Source organism: Odontesthes bonariensis, chromosome 21 (genome assembly GCF_027942865.1).
Source record: "Odontesthes bonariensis isolate fOdoBon6 chromosome 21, fOdoBon6.hap1, whole genome shotgun sequence".
Taxonomy (NCBI): domain Eukaryota; kingdom Metazoa; phylum Chordata; class Actinopteri; order Atheriniformes; family Atherinopsidae; genus Odontesthes; species Odontesthes bonariensis.
The window spans coordinates 10,278,247-10,301,999 of NC_134526.1; the positions used below are offsets into that span (position 1 = coordinate 10,278,247).

Genomic DNA, 23,753 nt, shown 5'->3' on the forward strand with positions numbered 1-23,753 from the left:
GTAGCCTTAATCACTTTTTAATCATTATAGTCCTTGGAAACCTTACACAGATGTTAGCTCCATCTCCAAAAACAAGGGAACTTCCATGACCTCAATCCAGTTGTAAAAAAAGTCATCAAACAAGGGTCATGATCTATTACAACAAAAACAACTGAGCTAAACTTTCTTTATATATTGTCCCTTCCATGTGCTAACATGGGTTTTAAGATAGATTTGATGTCATTAATCCATTTACCCACAGCATATTCACTATTTTTAACACTATCGTTCCCTAAAACATATGTATTCGTTTCTTGGTGAGCTAAATGTCGATTCTATCTCCTTTGATGTAAGCTTGTAATAGGCTTGAAGGTTGTGGCAGCAGCAACAAGTAACTCTCATCCTGCTCAATTAAAACACTAAAGTACCTCTGCAGACCTCGCTGGAAACCTGATTCAAGTTACAATGATGTTGTGCAAACAGAGAGACAGAGAAAACAAGGTGCTTCTCAAAAAGCAATCTCTAAACTTACATTCAGCATAGATAACATAGAAATAACAATATGAAACACATAACAATCATCCCTGAAGGGAGGACCTGGACTTATGTTTGAAGTTTCCATGGAGAAGATTGCATAATTTATATCCCCTTTCACACTGCCGAATAACCCGCGTTTAATTCGCGAATTTAGCGTGTCCGCTGTTGCGTTCACACTGCCGACCCGGGCTGCCGCGTCAACTCGACTCGCCTTTCGACCCGCGTCGGACCCTAGTCTTTTTGCCGAGCCGAGTTTGGTGTGAACGCAATCGACGCGGGTCGGACGTGGGCGTGGCGTGACGTGAGGAGTTTAAAAGACAGAATGGACAGCTGATTCAGAACAACAGCGACAGGTGAGGACAAGTTTTACTCTGTTTTAGCCTACATCAAGTTCGAGACATTTTTTTAATATGGCCAACTGGGGAGACAAGGAGGTCCGCGAGCTCCTCAGCCTCCGAGCAGAGGATGTTATTTACCGCCACATTTCGGGGACTATAGTGCTCTTGTATTCTCCGCATATGTTCTTCGGCGGCATCCCACGTTGTAACCATGCACACCCTGTAAAATAACATCTCCATGAACTGCATATACAATTGCAAAAACGAGTCCTCAAGGTGTATTTAACCCTACCTCCGACGCATGGCTTGTGCCTACGTCATTGTACACGCCCAGCATTTTATGTGTTTCGTGTGACGCTCTGCCACTAGGCAACTCCTCCCGAACTCGGCTTCAGGCGACACGGGTCACCAACACGCCAAGCTTTCACATTGCTCGACGCGGGTCGAAGGTGCAATTTGGACCCGCTAAGGTAGTGGGTCGCAGTGTGAAAGGGGCTTATGTCTCAATCCCTGCGTGACACACTTTTCACAAACAGTTATCTGAATTCTGTTGAGAAAGTTTAGAAAATAAAACTACATTTCAAGAACAACCAGAATGAGAAATCATATGTCCTTTAACAGTGCAAAGGTTACGTTCAAAAACTGTGATAAACAACAAAAAGTGGCATAGGGGCACACCATCATCTTTTGTGGGTTTCTTTCCTGTCTGCTGTCTGCTTCCTTTATACCTGTGGTGGCAAATGCAGTTACATAGCCTCAGGTTACATCAAGTGTTGGGGTGTGAAAACGACTGACTGACGAAGAGGAAGGCAGCATTAAGCTATAACTTTGTCTTAAAAAGGGATTATACACATTACAGCTTTCAAATGGACACATGGAAAACAGCACATACCATGGTACAACTAGCCTAGAGATGGAATATAAAGCAGAGGGCTCCATTGCTCACATGTTGTTGTTATATTTGTATCATTAATCAATTCATTCTTGGTCAAATTCTGCACCCACTTAGTAAGAGTTTCTCAACTAAATCGGGAAAGTCCTTCCCTGCCTGTGTACATAACTTAAAAAAAACGGGCTGTTTTTCATTGAAGACTGTATTGTGACTGGCACCACGTTGATAATTACTTCAAATTCACAGCAGTGTGGCAAGCACTGGCTTTTTTTTACCCGAGGTGTCTTATCAGTTACGCCAACCTCAGGTTACACTGCATATCAGGAACTGATATCCTGTGAGATACAAGTGTTAGGGTGTGAACGTGAGCAAATGAGGACAAGAAAAGCAGGATGAGGTTGTACAACAGCCTCACAAAGTGAGGTCATTTGTACTTTAACCAAGTTCAAATTACACAAAGTATTAAGCTGATTAAGTTGTAGCACAGTCTGTGACAATCAGAAATTAACAAAATCAAATGAAACAAATGCAGATATTATGAATACAATTTGAAGTATTGCACAGACATGATACTTACTGAATGAACTGTGAGGTCTCTAAGATGTTTATAGTATGAGATACTCAAACACTGACATTTGATGCTAACTCGCCAAGAAAAAAAACAACATAGAATTGCTACTTTGCATCGTTTGGATTTCCTTTGAGCAATGACAATAAGAAACCGTATTTTAAGCGTTTGAGATGTCATGTAATGGACAAATGAGCAACATTTGAAAGAATAATGGCATAACATTTATTCACATTTAGCGATCGCTCAGCCAGGTTTAATTCTGCACACTTTTGATCAGATATGGGGTAGTCACTGAAAAATTTACTCATTACATTAAAGGGTTAAAGTACAGTAAAGGGTACCAAAATAGCACAGTTACTGCACAGCAACACTTCAAGCTGTTTTACTGTACGGAATGCAAATGAGTCATCTATGGAGAGAAATACTAACATAAACATTCCTTAATGAATTTATTTATCTATTATTTTACATCCAACCATTTAACTTAAAGAGACTAATTGCAGTGCACTCTCTGATCCATCTACGTGGGATAAACTGTACTGCTTTCATAAGCAGGCCAACAGGACACATATATAAAGTCATGACTCACAGTGTAAATTTTGCTAGTGTGAAAAGACAATTAAAACGCTAACACTCTGCAAACAGATATTCAAATAAAACTCTGATGCTGGAGTATAAATAGAACAATAATTCGTGCACATGTATCTACAAGCGCATTTGTAGTCTAAATCACTTGTCAGGACTCCTGGTCCCATCTCTATAATTTAGTATACAACACTTGTGCTATGTAATGCCAGTCATACCATGTGCTTCTGCTATCTTGCCTGTAAGTACAGTACAATGTCCCCCTCCTTAAATCCCACTGGAGAACAACTTAACTGTCATCATGGATAGTTGCACTTCCTTACAAATACAACAAATGACGATGGCTACATATCAGCGGCATTTGCTGCACATAGCCTGTCCTTAGCAAATGAACAACTCTGCCTCTTTTCAAGTTTCAGAACTAACATGATACGACTCTCCTCAAGGCAGAGATGAAGTCATTCATTCACAGAACTCATGCATGACAGATGAAGCACGATTCAGGGCCTTAAGCATTAATAAAAGATGAAAGAGGTTGTCCAATGTTACCCGTCAAACCACCACTAGGATAAAAATCTTGGTAAGAGATCCACTTCCCAAAGCACAAATCTCTCATTATGCAACAAATCCCTCTTTTTATTAATTAAATCTATGCATTTATTATAAAAGGAGATTATGAGAACAGGCAAATTTGTGTGTTCTCAGTTGGTGAGCTACGAAGAGCAATTCTGGGTCATGAAAAAATAGCTCACTGACGCCAGTTTTGGAGAGAGGGGAAAACTACAACTCTCTTTTTTTTATCATATTTCTGCTTGAGGGATTCTTTGACAAAATTAACTCACAAGTAGTCTCTCACTAACCCTCCAGCTCCCAAACCCGGCTGTGTGTGTATTTTACTGAAGCAAATCAACTTGGATGAAACCACAAGATGATATTATTCAAGACTTTAAACACATGTCGCTGAATGTATGAATATGTTGTTCAGAATTTATAATGATGTATTCCCAAGATTAATGTAAAGCAGCCTCTCAACATGAAAACAAGAATAATACTGAAACGCCTTGTTGGCCAAGCCTGGAGCAGAGGTGCCGCAGCAGAATTAGGTTTTGGTCAAAGAGTATTTATTAGTTCAGGTGACGTTAATCAATTCCAACTCTATTAAGAGCAGACCTTTTCCCAACATCTTCTGATGCAATACAAAATCAGAGCAAAGTAATTAATAATAATAATTAAATAGCTCTGATAACATAAACTAAAACCCAGAAGCACGCTTAACAATAGTCACAGGAGTTAGAGCCTAGACAGTACTTTCCTGATTTGTAACTTCCTTCACATGGCTCTGAACACTTGTCTGACAGTGTTCTTGCTATTCTTGTGTCACTGAGATAATGCCTTATCATCCTTTTCAGTGTCTAGAAAAATCCCCCTCCCACTTACTCACTGCACAGAGGAGAATTTACAGAAATTAGGCAAAGATAGAGATATAAGGAGAACACAGTGTAATCAGGCAGTAACGGACACACGGTGGAGAAATTTCATGAAACTGCTACTAGAATCCTATAGAGGCAAGTTGATAGAAATCAAATGGGTCTCGAGTGAGTGAGCAGTGTTCATGGGACAGCAGATCACACTGTGGATGCCAACAATCAGCAACCTTATTCGACAGATGGATCAGAGCACTCCTGGCCTAGACCAGGGTAAAAGCTCATGGTCACGTGACCAGTGGATTAGCGTTAGCCCAACTGAAAGGGGGAGGAGGTTAGTTTGCATTACACCACATGCTTCCTGATCACTTCCTTTGAATATGTTTCCCTTTCTCTTTCACTCTGTTAAGATCTGATCCCTGTTTGTCCACAAGAGATTAGGTTCCTTTATTCACAGGACTTTGATTATCTGCACTAACATATTTCACCAGAGAGCCAGATAACAGGCCCAATTCAATTATGGGTCCCTTTACATTTAAATCTATCATCCATCCATTTTGTACTTAGCAGTTCAGAGTAACAAGAAGCCCCATGCTAATATCATCATTAGTGCATAACAGATTCTGACACCTCACCTTTGACTCATAGCTCAGTAGTCAGAACAAAACTGCTGCTCTGCTTTGCTAACTTCCAGCTACTCGTAATGTCAAGGCAAGACAACTTTATCTGTGGCACAATTCATACATATGCCAGTTCAAAATGCCGTACAGAATGTTTAAGAATGTTAACCTTATTATAAAATGTTCAAAAGCAGATAAGAATGATTATTGGAAGGATAAAACATGCAAAACACAAAGTTTAATCTAGATAAAACTATAAAGAAGTTTAATATTGCTGAGAGGGTGTCTCTTTCTCATCATCCTGTCCAGGCTCACTGAACTCTCCACTCGCCAGCAGTGGGGAGTGCATGAGTGAGAAGCACACTCAAGCCAAAGGACATGTCATGCTGTGAGCACATGGAACAGTGAGTTTGTAGCATAAAGAAATGGGTTCCCCTATTTCCACCACCACCACTCCTGCATCTGGGTTATGTTGTCATGGACATTATGTGCTAGCAAATTCAGGACTAGTCAGCAAGCCATGTTCCCATTCTAACCCAAAACACCCTCCTTTTCACAGAAACCAAGGGAGACTCTCATCCCCTGTGCACCATGCACTGCAGGGAAAAGGGGAGCAGACATGGGCAACACGGTGCTTGCCGACAAGGTTAAAAGCAGCAAAAAGTACAGATCATTACTTCCCAGAGATTACAGTCTAACTGAAATGTTGCACTTGATAATGAAAGCCACAAGTCTTAGGTTATGAGGAGCCCAAGATGATAACTACAAATTCTCCTGACCAAACCCAGTGGAACAAAAACAGAGAAAACAGCAACCTTTAGTGATTACAATTAATCAATTAGTTGTTGCAATTGCTGCAATTTTGATGAGAAGACAAATTTCAGCATAACCTATAGTGCGTCCAGGATCAAAATTGGAAGGTATCACCGGCTAAGTGCCTCTACGGCAGTGATGAGGGGAAGGCATTATCACATTGGGCTGAAGGAATTATCACAACATTTCCAATTACTCTGAGTCATAGGAGTGTATGAGGCAATGTCAGCTTGAGTGTAGCAGTCTAATTTTTCTTTCACAGCAGCTAAACTCCATTATCACAAATAAATAAGTACACATAAACTAAGGCATTCGTGGAAATGACACAGACACATCAAAGCATCTGTGACATTTAAATTCTCCTTTTATGCTCACACAAACACCAGGGTCTTGATTCATAAGTCGTACCCTCCAGCTTTGGCAGTCTGCTTTGCTTTGACCTTTACGAACCTTCCTTTCATGCTTTTTCAAAACACATATCAACAAGTTGCTGCAAACAGACAAGGAATGGTCTGTTCCACTTTAGTGTATAATTGGTAGCTATTGCTACAGAGAATTGCACAAACCTGATTAAAGTGACCATCTACTATTACTTTGTTTTTAATCATATTCGTCTGACACTTCTCCCTCATTTTTATCATCATGGTTTACATACAGATCAGCAATTTAAACAGGTATTCTTTTCCTTTTAACTCGAATACACCTAAACCACAACCAGTAAATAAGTTAAGTATAAATAGTAAAGCTAGGATAAGTGAAAGTAACCATTCTATAGATGGTTTAAGTGTTGAAATGTTGATATTTAAACAGTGCTGTATGTTATAACTACTCTGACTGGTATCACAGCATAAACTGAATTACAACGATTTCTCTAAGAATCAATAGGCCTATGGCACATTACTGTTTACCTTCCAAAAAAAGGACCGACCCCCCCCCAGCAGCAGTAACAACACAACGAAAGTCATTTTGAAGGCATCATGAAACAACTGACTCCGGGGAACACATTAACAGGCTTTGAGCATGTAAAAATGTGCGTGTCTGTTGCACACGGGTTATCTTTATGGTCCTATTTCACCTCGAGACATGATGTCGCGAGTAGGGGGAGCGCCTAACAACGGTGCGAGAGGGATCGGCTTCACCCTAAATAAAACTTTTGGCCAAAAACTAATGAGATACTCACCCTGACATTGTCGTAGCCTGCAGTAACAGAAGTGAGAGTGCCACACACGCATATTAGGGTAAATGTTTCCATCACCCTACAGGAAGATCAACGAGACACGGGATAAAAAAAATATGCCAACGAGTTACCAACAGCAAGTTGATAGGAAGCCTACTGGCTGCGCAGACACGCTGTCAGCCCGTTATAATGTACACAGGGTCTAATACTGTGATTCATCTCTGCAGGAGAACCTGCCTGTTGATTCAGCACGCACACAACTGACAAGTAAAAGTAACGCAAACTACAGCAAACACCGATATGGATAAATGCATCCAAATGGGTTTGCAGCTTCTTCAGATGGTGGTGCGCTGTCGCACTCGCAGTTTGTTTACAAAGCGCTGTCAGAATATCATTTCGCAACGGGGAGCGTCAGGGGGACGAGGCGCGGACGTTCACCTCCTCAGAGAAAACGCATTCAAACACAACAACACACTGTGGCACTCACCTCTGTGGAGCGACTAAAGTTGCTGTCCTTTCACATAAAATGGGGGGGGAGAGCGTACAGCGACTCGAGCAACCTTCAACGGGAATTTCTCCGCCAGTCAGCTCCCAACAGTTCGCTGCACAGTTCACGGGTCTCTGCCTCTCTGCCTGCCTCTGAATAACCGCCCACTTCCGGCGGCACGTCTGTCAGGAGCCACTTTCTGCGGATTTCTGTCCCTGTGATGACTGAATTTTGAGTCTCAAGAGGTGAAAGCTTTCTGTAATTTACTCCCCATAATGTAATGCTGTAATTTGTTATAGGGTTCAAAATGAAGCGGACAAATATCTTAGAGTAATCTGCAAACACGGACATGATTGCAGCTTTGCAATAAACTTGCTAACATATTACCAAATATGAATGAGGACAAACGGCAAATATCTTCCTGTAACTCGTGAATAATGATAATATAAAATAATGATAATAATAATAATAATAACAATAATAATGACAACAACTACAACAAAAATATCAATAATAAGAATACAGAACTACTACTACTATGAGCATAAAAAAAAGATCTGTTGGCTTGATTTTGTCCAATTAAAATAGACAATATATTTTACTGACCATCATACTCAACTTGGCAAATGGCGCCACCCTCTGGTGCTCAGCTTCATGCTGCTATTAGCCTAAATGTGACAACATTGGCGAAAGAATTATTTTTTCCATTATTGGTAAAAAAAAAAGTTGCGCAACTTTTTTTATTCGGTCCTATTAATCGAGGCTTAAAATTTTAATAGCAGCAATTACTGTTTTTATTAAATAAGTTGACTTGTGACTACTATATATATAAAAACCCATTAAAATAATGTGCAGATAAAATACTTTCAGGTGTCATATGCACAGCTAAATAGAACTGTTTTCAGCCTGGATTTAAACATTGTCAGAGTTTAGGTCTGTCTCACATCTTCTGGAAGACTGTTCCAGATGTTAGGAGCATAAAACTGAAACGTTTAAGATGTTTAAGACTGTGTAACTGCGGTAGAGGAAAAAGTACTGACTTACTGAAATGCATTACAATATAGAACCCTTCCTGTATTCAATAATACTTTATTAATCCCTCAATAGGAAATTATTTTGCAGCATAAAGATGTCTCTTTTCATGAAAAGCCTAAAAAAATACACGAGAAAAGTTGTAAAATTAGGCTTGGCGTTACATTCTTTTGGAACATCCATTTTTTTTATACTGACATTATCAAAATTGACAAAATATCAAAGAAAAAAATGATAGAAAACATGTAAAGTGTGACAGAATAAAACACTGCTCTTATATTTCAGGTGGTTCTGCTGGTGATTTCATTTATTCTAAAAATCTGTTGTGTTAAATGTAATAATAATAAAAGGTTCAACAGTGACAGACTGTCACCTCAGATAAACGTGGTCAAAACCTCTAGATAAAGACAATTCTAAAATGTGATCATGTACATTATTTGTAAACTTATTCTGTGTTACAGTATCTCTTACTTGTGTTAAAAGCAAAAAGTCCAGTTTTTCTTTTAGTTGCTGACTGGAACTGATGGAAAGCCCCATATCTTCCACCAGAAGATATTGACAACATCATCATTAGATCCATGTCAAAAAGCCATCATCTACACTGTAGCAGCAGTCACTCTCTCAGCCAAACACACACACATACACAGCCACATTGATTCTTTGGTGTGATTGGATGCAGGCCAAAACTGAAGGGTGACAGTTGCTTCCTCAGACAGCTGAGTCAGCAGCTGCTGACAGTAATAGCTGCAGATCTCAACACCCCCTCAGCTCCGCGAAGCTGTCTGTGTTTATTTCCTATAGCCGAGACAAACCAGAAACACAGAAGACAGAGAGAGCTGGTGCCGTGGAGCAAAGCAGAAGATCAGCGATGCAGAAATGAGCCTTCTTCCTCTGTTTACTGTTTTATCTCAGCTGCCACACATTCTCAGCAGGATTCATGCGAACGCCAGCAGTCACACTGTGGCTTATCACATCAGTGCTGTGTTAGGATGAGGTGGAGGTGCACGCACACAGTGTGGGGTTTCCAGTCAGGGAAGTCCAGTAAACACATGTTGAGAAATGTGTCATCAAATGCAGAGAGATTTACCTCCTCATACTGAAATGAGGAACTATGATAAAACCTCAGGTTTAATGTGTTTGCATTCCTAAAGTCTTTTTTTTTTTAATGGTTCCATTTAGTATGGGTATCATGGACAAATGCAACGGTATCAAGCTTTGCTCACAGTTGGTTTATTTGACACATCTTTTTCTTTGTTTGTTTTTATTCTTTCAAACATTCAAATGAACATGCGTTTCATTTTCTGTGCAGCAGCACTTTCATTGATATTCTTCTTACCTTCACCCAGGAGCAAAAAGGTCAAATGCATATTTTTCACAAATTCAGCATGAATGAATTTACCAGATAAGATCAAATGAACTATCAATTTTATGTTGAATTTTACAGTCAGCCAAAACATTTCCTGCATTGCATCACTGTGGCTCTTTTTCCATCAATCTTCATTTGGTAGAAAAGCAGAAAAGCTCTGTCTTATCAGAGTAAAACAGTTCCTTCATATTATCTATTAGATATAAATTCATTGCTTGGTTTTAATCTTTAGAGTTATTTTTCAGAATATTTTATTATGACTGATTTCTCTGCTATGCAGGTGCGCTTTTAGCATTTCTCTTTTTTGTCATTATGAAACAAAGTACTCATAGAGCATTATTCTCTCATTTATTGAGAACTGCATAAGTTAACAATGAGATTTGATGTTCATAACAAAACTCAAGAACAAAAGTTTCACTTTCCCTGTTAGAAGGTATGGTGAATGATGATTGAAGCTAATCCATACAGACGGAGGAGAATGGATAACGTTGTGGAGTGACACGAGCGTTTGAAGGGCTCACCAAATGACACATTTTCAGATCTAGAGGGCCCAAAACAAAATGCCAGGGTAGTTTTCTCTGAGTTGTATAGCTGGTAGTGACTACAGACACCCAAATATACGCTCAGAAAAGCCCAGAAATGTTTTCATGTCACCTTTCACATTATAAAACTGGCATGATTCCTATAAGTTAGATGCTAATACGAATACACATCTCATACGTTGACAAATCTTACTTTTAGGTCCAAGGTGACAGCTTACTAAACAATTGTGAATACCAGTTTGTCTGCATTAAGATCCAAAGAAGCTATTTATCTTACTGGGCCTTATAACTGCACAGCAAAGAGCAGAAGATGTTTGGTTTTGTGGGGCACAATGTGGATGCCTCCCTGTTTCTGGCTCAGGTACTCGCAGTGCTGCTCTTACTTATAAAATGGATGTAAAAGGGCTGGAGAAGGTTGAAAGGACATTTTCCATAGACCGCCTCTGTGACTGGGATTTTTGCATGCTAATAAGGAAATGTAGTTGACAATATGGTTTCAATCCCCATCTCATTTCAACACAGACTCCTTTACAAGATGTTCTGTTTCAATAACCAATAAATGTTGACAGAAGTGATCAATTCCAATTATTCATTCACAATTTAAGGAATACGCTGTTTTCACTGAGAAGCTATTGATTGTGCTATTGTTAAATTAGAAAAAAATAAAAATAAAAATGGCTTTACACTTTACACAGTATTTGAAATATAATATGATGGCAAATCGCAGGGTCAGGAAACAAATGGAGTGACACTTGCACTGGCAGGAAGAAAAGGATCGACATGGCATAATAAAGAAACACGTGGCTGGCACTGTATTCAACAGCAAAGTTTACTAGTCTGTGCAAAAGATTAAAGAAAAATAATACACACTTCAAACATATGTATATTAAAATGATGTGCATTTAATGTCCGATCATACAAGGTCAAATCAGGCAAAATGAGAAATTTCAAAAGCAAATCCAATTAATATGATATACAGCATTTAGATGAGACACTTACAATTACATAATCCACACGGCACTAGAAGAGAAAGAAAGCTTACGGGAACATAACCTCATGACAACTTGATTCTTTATCTCTCTTCACTGTTATAATGTTTTAAATGGCTCCGAGAAATATAATATATATTCCATTTTATGTAAAAAGTGTCATTAAACAGAAACCATTTTAACCAAGATAAGGAGGAGCCACTTCGAATTTACACATTTGGCAAGAACATTGTGGGGGGAAAAAAAAACAACAACAACAAAACCAGTACAACTCCAAAGCAGCACATAGCTTATACAACAATTTATCTAATTACATTTCCTTATCCGAAGAAAAGCACACATTCTTTCATAACCATTTAAAAAGTTAAGAAAACACAAATATATTGTTCTCAAAAATACAATTCCTTATGCATAAATGTTTTAAGATACTTAAAAACATAAAGAAGGAGAGACAAGATGTTGCCTGTAATATGAGTCAGCATGCACTGATAGTCTCTAACACCAGGCAACACAGGGACAGTCCAAATCTATATAAGAGGCAACTTATTTTTAAAAGAACATCTTTCAAAGTCTTTCATCTTCCCTATTCTCTGAAAATGAGTAATTATTTCACAGGAACATGAAGCAAATCTTTACAGACAGACTGCGAGTACGGATGGCAAAAGAAATCATCATTACAGCCTCACGTCAGATCCCAACAAAAAGAGAGAAACTGAGGAGGCTTACTTTCACATCGGTGATGCTACGTCCATATCCAAAGTGATTGAATCTGTGAGGGAATAGAAAAAAAAAAAAGGAATTAATAGCAGGACAGGTTGGATAATGTGTGTGCTAAAGAATGATATTTTACTAAAAGAGCATCTGTGAAACATGGCAGCTAACGTTCTTTAAAGAATTTGAGTTTGAATACTTAAGGTAAAAGAAAATAAAAAACTGAACGAGGCATTTAGTTTCGATGGTAAAGGCAAAAAAAAAAGGGAACACATCAGGGAATTCAGCATGTAAATGAGTTGTAATGTGTGTGCGCACAGTTCATGACTCACCCAAATGTCCTGTATTGGGGTCAGCTTCATTGTGCATCAGGGAGTCGAGGGTGCGAGGCGACATTGGGAACAGGTCACTGGTGTTTCCTGAGTTTGAGCTGTGAAAAGACACAAAAAAAGGGAACAAATTGTATAACATTTCAAAGTAAAGTGTTTACACAACCATGACAAGCAAAACTGTTTGTGTTAGTCCAGGCACTTTCAGTGGAACTACTGCAACTCGTCTCGTTCCTTCCTTTTTCCCACAAATGATGAGCTACCAGGTAAAATAAGTCATCCTTCCTTATCAGTCCTCATCAGACCCAATCTACGATGAGTGATTATTCAGTATTTGTGTCAGTGTGAAATGTGACATGCAAAAAAAAAACAAAAAAAACAGAGCAGATGAAAGATGAATTAGTTCTGTGGTGAAATGCAAATTAATTAAATGCCTTTTTGTAATTAAATACCATCTTATTTTTGTGTTTTGTTTGTGCGTTTATTTTTTAAACACAAATTAAACTATATGAGATTGGACAAATATTCAAAATGCCGTCTACTCGTGTTGCTTTTATCGTTGGCAGCGCTGAGCACAATGGCAAAAAGGCCCGCTGAACAGATGTAAAAGAGTGCTACTCTCCATTCAATGTCACAACAATCGGTAACCACAGTGCATTAAGTGGATCGAACAGAGCATTACTCAGTCTTTTCTTCAGGCTTAACAAAATATAGTTTTCTTTGTTATTTTTTTCCCTTGTCAGGGCTTTATCCTGGTCCATTTGCTCACAGAATAATGAATTGATGTGGAATTATCTACGAAAATAACACTATTATCATCTGAAATCTTTAATTACTTCCCCTTAAACAATTACAGCAGAAGTCCTTTGGACTGCTTAACCCATGCAAATGGCTCCGGATGGACTGCACCGATATCTGGGAAACCCATATGTCAAACATACAAAGAGACAAGATGCACACACAGCCCTACATGCCACTTCCCCCCAAGCTGCCTACCCTGGGAATCCGTTCCCAAGCAGCTCACTGTCCGGCAAGTCCATGAACACGGAGGGACACCTATGGAGACAGGTCAGGATCTCACTGAGCAAACCTCACAACCCATCAGCACGCCATCAAATCCACAACGAACCAAAGTAAACATGGCTGATGTCTTGTTTAAACAGTCCCCTGATGTCAGTCGACCTCACACTACCATCCTCATCTGCTCCACTCATAAACCTTTTTTTTTTTACAATCAAAGCATACCATCAGAATTCTACATTAGTAAGTATAAATTAGTTATAAAAATATAATATTCTAACCTTGCAATTTCACTCATTACTCTTAGCGAATGGATATCATTTTGAAGTTAATCTGGTGCTCTGAAGTATGTTTTGAACTTAACTAGAACCACGTTGTGTTGTAGCTTCTTATTCGAATACTGACAAATGGGAATGAATTCTCTTCAGAAGCGCCCAGTTAAAACACAGCCTGATGGCCCGTGTGAAAAGCAGTCCATCTTTAACTGATTCTACACAGGTTCTGCGACTATCTGTGTTCACAAAGCTTGATCTGAACATAGTGATGGTCCCTCCCCTGACAGCGCTAACTCGCACTGAGAGTGAAAAAATCTTTCGCTCTTTTTTCTTGTAAACATTGTTAAAACTTGCAAAATATATAAAAAAAGAAGTTGGAAGTTTATATCTTGAACAGAAACATTCTGTCTGAATAAAGTAAAACATCCATAATAAAATAGAAGGGCTGACATAAGTGGAGGTCATTGGTTGGTGTGGGCTGTAAATATCATGAAAGGTAAGGGAGGAGTGATGAATACTTACGGGGTAACACAGATGAACTTCGTCTTCAAATATGGCTGGATGGCTGTAAGAGGAAAACATGCTATCAGTTACTACTGATAATAATAAAGTTGCAATCAGTATAATGACTGTAAAAAGCAATATATGTGATTTTCTTTAGAAATGTATAGACGCCACGAAGACCAACGCAGTGACTTACTGCTTGTTGAGTCTCCTCCTGCCTCAGGTTCATGAGCTGCTTCTGGCCGGCAGTATTTCCCGAAAGCATCCTCTTTGGGGATCTCAGGGTAGAGGTAAACAAGAGGTGAAACCAGGATATTGGTGGCATCCATAATCTTGTAGCCCATGATGATGTCGGCAAAAGACATGTTGTTGAGCTGCTGCTTCGTGTACGGCTCCACTGACTGAATCTGGGTCTTTCCTATAAACACGCATGAAAGTTCGGCATCACAACAAAAAACAGACAATCTGTAAGATATTGCAGGAACATAGAAAAAGTTCCCAAACTACTCACCGCTGATGTCTTTCTCTACCCAAGTGAATGTAATGCCCCCCTCCTTGCTGCTCTCACTGAAGCGCAGCAGAAAAGTGCCGGGAGGCTTTGGACTCAGAATGGCTCTTTCCCTCTCTTTACTGATAAAACCCATGATGTACCTATCGACAAGCAGCAGGAAGTCAAATTCACATCTTCCACCGAATAACAGGAAGTTGATTAGCACTTCCAGTCCAAGCTTGGAGATGTGGACAACCTCTCACCCTTCGTTCCAAAGTGCAAGGATATACTTCTTCACCAGGTCGATAATATTATCCAACCACACCCAGAAGGAGAAGCCTTTGCCAGCCATGTTTTCCTGTCAACAGGAAGCAGAAAACAGTGACTATCACAAAGCCGTACAATGCCAAGAAGGTAGACTGAACTATTTATTTTTCACGTTTTAACTGGTTTGTCATGTGAAGTACCTTACAGAACTTGGCCCACGTGATTTGGCAGCCAGAGTAGTTGACACAAGGCCCTACATAAACAGTAAAATACATTTAAGATAAGTGGAAACTTGAATGATTTTAGACACCTGTGGGTTTATCACCTTACCAAGTAATTTCTCAGCCAGTGTAGTGAGCTGCTCAATGGTGAGGCCTCTTTTGGTCGTTGAGGAGAACTGCCAGCTCAACACCTCAGCCACCTGGTCCCATGTGCCCACCGGAGGTTTAGTGAAAAAGTTCACATTCTGTGAACCAAAGGCAACAGGTTATGAAAACGTCACAGCTTTAAAGTATCCTCCACTACGGCCTAATGAACACAGGTGTGCTTTTAAAACCTTAAAAGTATGAAGCAACGTGCGCAAAGCATCGACATTTTCTAACCACCTAAATAATTAGACATATTTCAACCTCTCAAGTTGCTTTTTCTGGTGTCTCCAGAGGCTGAGAAATAAAAAGGTTTTACTGAGCAGCTTTTAGTTTTGTTTTTTTAAATATTTTTTTGGGCTTTTTATGCCTTTATTGTAAAGGACAGTGGAGAGAGACGATGCGGGATTCTAACCGGGGCCAGGACTGTAGCCTCTGTTCATGGGGCGTCCGATGTACCCACTACGCCACAGACCGCCCCGCAGCTTTTAGTTTTTAAAGCACATCCTGAACATCATCATGACTTTTAAACACAGCGTCAACTCCATTGTGGCAACGTTCCCCGTGCACGTTTTAGACCCTTTCCACCAGAGGGTGCTGTCTTACCTTTGGGTGGTTGGTGAGCATGTTGTACCACAGGATGGAAGCCCAGGCATTGGGCATCTGGCAGATGTTTGAAATGACAACCACGGGCAGGGAATGAGTCTGCACATGAAGAAGAAAAATTATTCTTTTGCCCCTTTATTTGGAGCATTTGGATTAATGCTCAATAAAAATGCTCCTACACTGTAAAACATGTTGCTGGTCTTGGCACATGGCATTGTGGTGCTGGAGAGCTAACCTATCGTGTGTAACAAAGACTGAAGAGGCACCTAGAAGTAAGGATTGAATCTACAACTGCAATACATCCCATTCGTGGTCATCACAACTCAAGAATGATACGATAAAATCATTCTTAGTAATATAATGCACGGAAATTAAGCCTTCGAAATGATTATTTTGAGATTTACTATGTGAAAGCCAGGCAACACTAACTGAGAGTGGCTAAAGGTTTAAGGTATGAGTTCTTGTTTTGCTCTTTACATGAAGTCAGGCAAAAAGGTAATAAGGGTATGTTTCAGCATAAAGCTGGAATGGTGATAGACCGCGGAGGTGTGAGACTTGGTAAATAACTCATTTTATATTTTTTTTGTTGCGACTAACTCTGCATGAGGTAATGATGAACATGTCTTAAAGATTGGTGACTTTCAGAGTTGTTTGAAAGTACAAGCAGCATGAGCTGAAGTGTCTCCCAGTTCTCGAGACAAACTCACCTCCAGATCTATCTTCAGGCCTTGGTGATAGACTTCTGTCTCAAAAGTGATAAGATGGAGCTCCTCTGTTACAATCAGAGAGGCCTAAAGAAAAGAAGGGATTTAGCACTTGATATGTACAAGAGGTAAAGAGGCACAGATGCAGCTTTCATATGAACAATTCTGAACAGATGTCACTCAGTGTAAGACTTACATCGCTATTGGTCCGGCCACCATTACCACACCTCTGTTCTCTCAGGGTCTGCAACAAACAGGAAGTTAGTGCTCCACAGCAGGCTGTTATCAGATAACTGCAACACGTTTAAGCTGTAAGGGGTCTGCTGCAATCACTCACCAAGTGTTTAAACTCTGCTGACAGGCTGCCATTGTTAGATTCCTCCATGTTCATAACTTTTGTGTTAGTGCCAAGGATATTAAACTTTCGTGACCTAAGATAGTGGCAAAGGAGGAAGTATGACCCTTGTCTTAAATCATGTGCAATAAATACTTTAAAGGTGTTTGAGAAAAAAACATGTTCTTAATTCTCACCCTCTGATTGCAGCCACATCGCCAGATTCCCTGGAAAATAAACAGTTGAAATGAGCAAAGCAGTCATTTCTTCTTCAATCAAATCACTTCTCACTGGTCAAGGCTCAACACAATTATCACAGAACAAAAACACTCACCTGTCAATGCAAACTTTTATTTTCAGCTGATAGTTGAGTTCAGGAAACTTTACCAGTAACCTTAAAAAAAGAGAAAAAAGCAAAGACAGATAAGGAAAGATACTTTGGAATTTGTTACATCGCATTTTTTTCACATTTATGTACACAGAATATTGCGATATTGGATGTGTAAGTATCATAAGCCTGAATCTTACCTGACTTTATTTGTGAACTGCACTCCTGTTTTTATGACCAGAGGTCTGTCTGGATGCATGGGCATACAAGGCTGTCTCTCAACCACAAAAGCACTAGAACACAAAATCAACATCATGTATCAGGTATTTCCTGTGAACCTCCCAAAACAGGTTCCAAACAGTATTTAATGCCAAAATGTACGAACAAACTACATTATTTGAGAGTATCTCACAGCATTCCTTCACAGAAAGAGGGTAATTGAAACATCATCACATTTACTGAAAGTTCTCATGGCTGAAAGCTCATTCGTATCATTTGTGTTTCAACCTCTGTGCTTGGATTATTTTGGGCTGATATGGAGCAAATGTTCATCATTTCAAGTACCTCTTCATGAGGTTTCTAAACAGATCCACAATCTTCTCCTCCAGAGCAGGCCGGTGCTGAATGATGGGGTCTCCTTTGTAGGACACCTTCTGCTGAAGCTCCTCCAGCTTCTTGATCTGCTGACGAATCTGGAGCTGGGACTCCGCCAAGGATGTGATCCTGGTTAGAAAATTAGTTTAAAGTGAAACATTTCATTTCATTAACGTCATTCAAGATAAAGGAAGAATAATCAAGAGCACAGTGGAGACTAATGTCCAGAGTAAGTCGGCTGAAATGATTAATCTATTATTAGTACTTCATACTTAATATGAAGATGAAAATCATTTTTCTGCCCTTTTTACATCCCGTTTTAAAAAATGACTCACATTATAAATTTGCATATAAAATGTATTTCTGATTCTACCCTTCTAAAAGTTTTGTCAATAAAAAAAAGCTAATTTAGGTTGATTTAGGTTGAAAATTTGACACCTCTTACAATTAAAAAAAAAATCGTTACCATGTTTCAAGGCGATCAAGGCAGATGTTTGGTGGGCCTCCAATACAGGCGATCTGCTGTCTTCTCTTCCAGTCTGCCAGCTCTTCATCTGTTAGATTCTTCTGTACATAATCCATGGCAGTCAGCAAGCCACCCATCTCTGTCACGATTTGCTGCAAGATCACAAGCACGGCATAGATTAGCCATTGGATAAGAAAGCTCTCTTGAGCGTCAAAAACCCCGAGCTTGGAGTGTCACTGACCAATTAAAGGTGTTGTTCCATTTGTTGCAAAGTTCCTTTTATGATTACACCTTCGCCTCAGTCTCAGATGTGCAAGCATACAACTCACTACAATGCTGTTTAACTATGTTTCTTATGGTTCTTACATCTACCAGTTATTTCCTTCTTTGTTTCGCTGAAAGAACTTGGGAAACAAGCTTAAAATTCTTTATCATATTATGGTCAAATATGATCTCAAAGTATAAAACACCCACCCTCCTCAGCTGGTCGAGTGCGCTGAGCATCTGCTCCAGCTGAGCCATCTTCTGTCTAGTGGCAGCTGCCTGGCTATTTCCATTTAGGTCCTGGGATAACTCTTGAGAGGGGGATAATATGTGGTGATTTAGCTTAAAAGTTGAATGCACTTTCCTATTCAAATATACCTACAAAAGCTTAGAACGTAATAAACAGAAAATACCTCCTTGGCTTTTCAAGGTTTTGTAATTAAAATCAAAGTCATCTTGCAAGTTTTCAAGCATCTTCATCTTCTGCTCCATATCCTGTAGAAAAAAGAAAATCAATTTATTTCCAAGTTAACTGATTACATAGAGGTAAAATACCTTCCAGTAGCCTCAAAACTGCCTTTTCAAATGAGTAAGTCTCATAAAACTAACCTGCACACGCTTCCTGATGTCTTGAAGGTTGTGCTCCAGTATCTGCTGCTTCTCTGTGACCACTGTCCCAGTGGGATGGGCTGCCTGGCCATCCTGCAAAACAATTAAAAACATTTAGACATGGAGAGCCATTCTAAAAACTCATTCTCATGAATGGTGTTTATTTTTCAAATGGGTAGTTTGGTGTAGCTTCACGTACCTGCGAAGCAGAAGTGGCAGTCTGCAGCAGCCTTTGTTCCTCCCACAAACAGCGGGCAACGATGCGGGCAAATTCCATTGGCTTTTCCAGATATTTGCTCTGCAGATGCTGTTTGATCCTGCGCAGGTTATGCTGATACAGTACATTGTTCTCCTGAAGGAAACGGCTATACTGCTGGTCTATTTCACCCAAAAGGTTGTGGAACACCAACGTAGCATGGGATTCCTTGTTGGCCGCGTAGGCCCTTATAAAAGACAAAGAGTTAAATGATCAGGTCTTCTCATACGAGATTAAACATTAAACCTTTTGTAAAAGACTTTTCAATATCATGAAAGCTTTTTAACATTCAAACAAAAAAGCTGAAAGAAAGATTAGCTGTTTGGCAGGTACTATTACGACTTAAAAGCTGATCAAGCTATCAGGAAATGATGAAATGGCCTACTGCCCCTCCAGGTGGGGGCATGTAAGATAAAATAAGTTTTATGCGTCACGGTAACAGGAAAAGCTAAATGTAATTTAAAGCCAAGGATCTAAATAATTTCTCACCAGTCCTGACTCTCAATCCAGGGGGCAAGGAACTGCCGTAGCTCCATAGGAAAGCTGTCACTGTACAGGTGGTAGAGTTGCTCCAGATATCTGGTCTCCAGCTGCTGTAACTGGTTCCACTGGGCCATCCTGACAAACACTGTCTCAAACCTGCAAAAACACCAATGGAGGCAGCAACACAGATGAAAAAGGGTATCCAATGAACATCTCTGGTGCACACTTAATGATAATTCTTAAAAGAAAGAACATTCAAGCCTGCTTTAAAAGAAGATCTCCCGAACTTACAAGCAGGAAATGACTAAATATCACATTTTCGTTTGAAACGGGGACAGGCAGATGGGAGGACTCGTATTCAGCAGTCATTTCCTGTTCACTGAAACCCTACGCCTCCACCAAGAAATATAGCCTAACACGAACAGCTGTTAGCTCTCTAAGCAGGAAGGAGTTAATGATCTTTGGTCGAGGTTTTGCCCAACCGGTACCTGCTAGAAACAGTGAAAAAAAAGAAAATCCTTTTCTCAGCTGTGAGAAAGCAAAATGGAAACCAAAAAAAAAAAAAAAAAAAAAACATTACTTTGAACATGTTAGAGAAATGTAATCTCATTAGTAATTTAATAGTAGTAGTGGAACTTGGGCAATATTCTTTCAGTAATGGTGAAACACCTGATGCCAGAGGCAGTATTATCCATCAGATCCATGTTAACAGGCTCTGCAGGCCTTCTCATCTGATTAAAAGCAGGATACACTGTTCCCTGGAGAACTTTAGGCTACACACTAACAATAAACAGACATTGCATTGATGCAACAAAAGGCTGTCTACTTTACCACCTAAATGAAACTGAAGCCTTTGTTAGATTCCTGAATAACAATGTGGATATTGTTGCATTATCATCCAAATTCTGAGTAATAGAAGTTTGTTGTTCACTGTAATTGCACAATACTGACTCATGTAATCAATGTGGTAGAATAAAACTAAAGTCCAGCAATTTACCAAAGGTCTTGTTCCTGGTAACTGATGATACAGAAAATATCCTTGACAAGTAACTAAACTGCACTTTCTGTTCTCACTAGCCAAAATACTGCTATTCCTCAAAAAGAGCACAGCTGTAGCTGCTGTTAAACGTTGGTAAACAATAAAACCAGGACCAGAATTTGCTTCTTTATCAGTCAAATCTCATAAAAGCACATTTTTAAAGTGATAGAACCTCAAAAAGTCCAATCAGTTTTAAAATAACACTAACTGCAGCCTAAAAAGATGAAATTCAAGTCTTTTTTGACAGTACTAAAGTCCATTTTAGCTTAATGTTACATTTATATCGTCTTTTATCCAGAGGATTGCAGTTATTTTTTAATTCCTTTAGGCGTGACAACGCTGTCACGCCATTAAGCCATTATCAATGTTAATAATTCTAACAGTCGTTGACGAGTTAAAATGTAAAACGTGAGAATGGTACAGTGTAATGGGCTGTGGCGTGTACCAGTAATTCCCTAAAAGGTGTCATCTTACATTACTACATGGAAAGTCAAAAAACTTAACTATATTTTGAGTAAATCAGGTGTTCCCAGAAAATTCAAGACACCATGTGTTTTTTCCAAGTATATAACCCATAACCATTTCACTTACAAAGGTTACAGGTTTCATATGACCCTTGTTCCTCTTTCACTGACACATGAAAGAGATGCTTACACATGGTGTGATTTTTTGTGAACCCTTACTCACTTAACAACACAATGAGAAGGACTTTTTTTTTCTGAAATTACATAGACCATCTCAACTTGGTCATAAATGTTACGCTGCTATCCATAAACACTGTTTAAAATAAAGTTTGCGACCATCTGATGGTATTATCTATTTCTAGTAATGTGAGTTTATTAAATGTGCTCCATTGATTAAACTCACATTTAATCAATGTGACAGCAGCTACATCAAGGTGAGCTGTGCCCACAAAGATACAGACTCTCTGGAAAACTAATCAGGAGGATTAATTACCCAGAGTATCTCAAAGACATCAGTGGTTTAGGCCAGAGGGTACAAACAACCATTAGCTCATTTCTACAGTAAGCTGATACATTAATGGGCCCCCAAAGTCTCAACATACTGTCTGTTAGACCAACACATTTCACATGTGTAACACACATTTTAAATTGTATAGGCTATTGTGGAGAACTCTGAATAATGCTCATGTTTCATAATCATTCCAGCACAATGTTCATATCCCTGAGCTGTTTTTGTGTTGTTTTTCAATTTGAATCTATAAAAGAACAGTTCGTTAATCAATTAATCAATTAATTTAGAAAACTGAGTCTGCCCAACAAGTCATGTGTGTTTGTCCACTGCCCAGCAGACATAGGAAACAATGGGCCCTTACTGGAAGAGCACCATGTTTCCTTATTCAGTGATATTCAGGGAGGCACTTCCTTGAGCAGACAAAGACGACAGTGACCATGCCCAGTTTCTATTTATAAGTTGTCTGCAGACATGTGTGACATGAAATGGGCTATCATGAATGTAATCAATCACTATAATATGGACTATCATGTGTTATCTATGACAACAACGCATTGAATCTCAAAACAGTGATGCCTGTCTATAGCTTTCCATACTTATAAACAGTATCACAAGAGCTTTACAGGTGGTATTTGAAAAAAAATAAATAAATCCTCCTTGTACAACTCAAATTTTAGATTATGTGAGGATAAAGAGAGATCTAATTTGTGGAGTGAGGGGATTAAATCTTTTTGACGGGACACTGAGTTATTGGCCTGCAGATAGGACAGAGATGGGCGTGACACCAGAAGGCAAACTATACACCACGGCCTGAATTCTCCATGAATGCATCCCACCAAAGAATCCTCTGGGTGACATACGATTTAAACACGAGTGTTAAGAATATCCAGAGCACATATGTAAAACTGATTCGTTAAATACACGAGATAAAGACTGTGTGTTGTGGTTATAATAGTAGCTGGTTTAAAAGAAGCAAGCCGCATTCAGAAGCTACAGTTAAAATGTAGTAACGCTTTAATATCTTATGTAACACCATGGGCACAGCGTGTTTCTCCAGCATGAATAACTTATGACATAGACACAGTGCAGCAACTTTAGCGGCGTTGTATGGTAAAGATATCGATGCAATGAACGTGATGTTTTGTAACGCCAACGACAAGATTTCGTAGCTATCCGTTCGTCCATTTTCTTTTTAAGAAAAAGTATTAAATGTGAAAGTCGGTTTCTGGCCGCTTACCTAGGATCGTTGTCACTTTTTTGGTGGAAAGTTTCTTCGTCACAGACAGTTACCTTTCAATTAAAATACACCGACAATAACAGTCAGTGACAACTTTATATAAAAAAAAGTTAACCCACATAAACGAGGGAGATTGTCAAATGGAAAAAAGGCCGTTATTGTTGCTGTTCTTTTCCCAACACGAGAACACGAAAGTACTTGTCGCTCAACCCATCACCTACACTGCAGTCTTTCCAGCCAAACAAACCCCATCAGCTACTTTATTGACATATCTAATTGCCAATGCGAACCTGCGGTTCTACTGTAACCAATCCGAATGCACGTTTCAATATAAAGAGGCGGGACATCCCAGCGCGCTTGGTTGAGGACGCTGTGTTTACTGCTGTCGCAACTCTGCTGTTCCGCTTTGCAAAACCTCCCTGCTGGTAGACCATAAAAGGCGGCTGCTCGGAGGGAGGAACAACCTTTATGCAGAACAGCCAGCCTGGAAGTCATCTGAGTTACTGGCAATGTTGACGTCATTGAATTTAATAACCCTTGTACAG

The 23,753-nt window shown here is 39.4% G+C and overlaps 1 protein-coding gene and 1 pseudogene across 2 annotated transcripts; both read right to left on the reverse strand.

The window, feature by feature from the left end:
• LOC142371888 (uncharacterized) overlaps nucleotides 1-7,562 on the reverse strand; it is a 127,361-nt pseudogene extending 119,799 nt beyond the window's left edge.
• A 3,683-nt stretch (nucleotides 7,563-11,245) lies between these two features.
• On the reverse strand, nucleotides 11,246-23,445 carry stat3 (signal transducer and activator of transcription 3 (acute-phase response factor)). 2 transcript variants are annotated; one of them, XM_075454693.1, is made up of 24 exons: nucleotides 23,209-23,445; nucleotides 19,964-20,113; nucleotides 19,418-19,661; nucleotides 19,219-19,311; nucleotides 19,023-19,104; nucleotides 18,820-18,920; nucleotides 18,346-18,497; nucleotides 17,850-18,008; nucleotides 17,486-17,578; nucleotides 17,292-17,351; nucleotides 17,155-17,184; nucleotides 16,961-17,054; nucleotides 16,820-16,867; nucleotides 16,627-16,710; nucleotides 15,920-16,018; nucleotides 15,279-15,414; nucleotides 15,149-15,201; nucleotides 14,945-15,039; nucleotides 14,703-14,842; nucleotides 14,388-14,609; nucleotides 14,210-14,252; nucleotides 13,389-13,448; nucleotides 12,396-12,493; nucleotides 11,246-12,121 (listed from the first exon to the last, which is right to left on the reverse strand). In XM_075454693.1, the coding sequence occupies exons 2-24, from the start codon at nucleotides 20,089-20,091 to the stop codon at nucleotides 12,081-12,083; spliced, it is 2,355 nt and encodes a 784-aa protein (XP_075310808.1). In that variant the 5' UTR covers nucleotides 20,092-20,113; nucleotides 23,209-23,445; the 3' UTR covers nucleotides 11,246-12,080. The 2 variants fall into 2 exon arrangements, with proteins under 2 accessions (XP_075310808.1, XP_075310809.1); XM_075454694.1 differs by lacking the exon at nucleotides 13,389-13,448.
• Nucleotides 23,446-23,753: the final 308 nt, after the last annotated feature.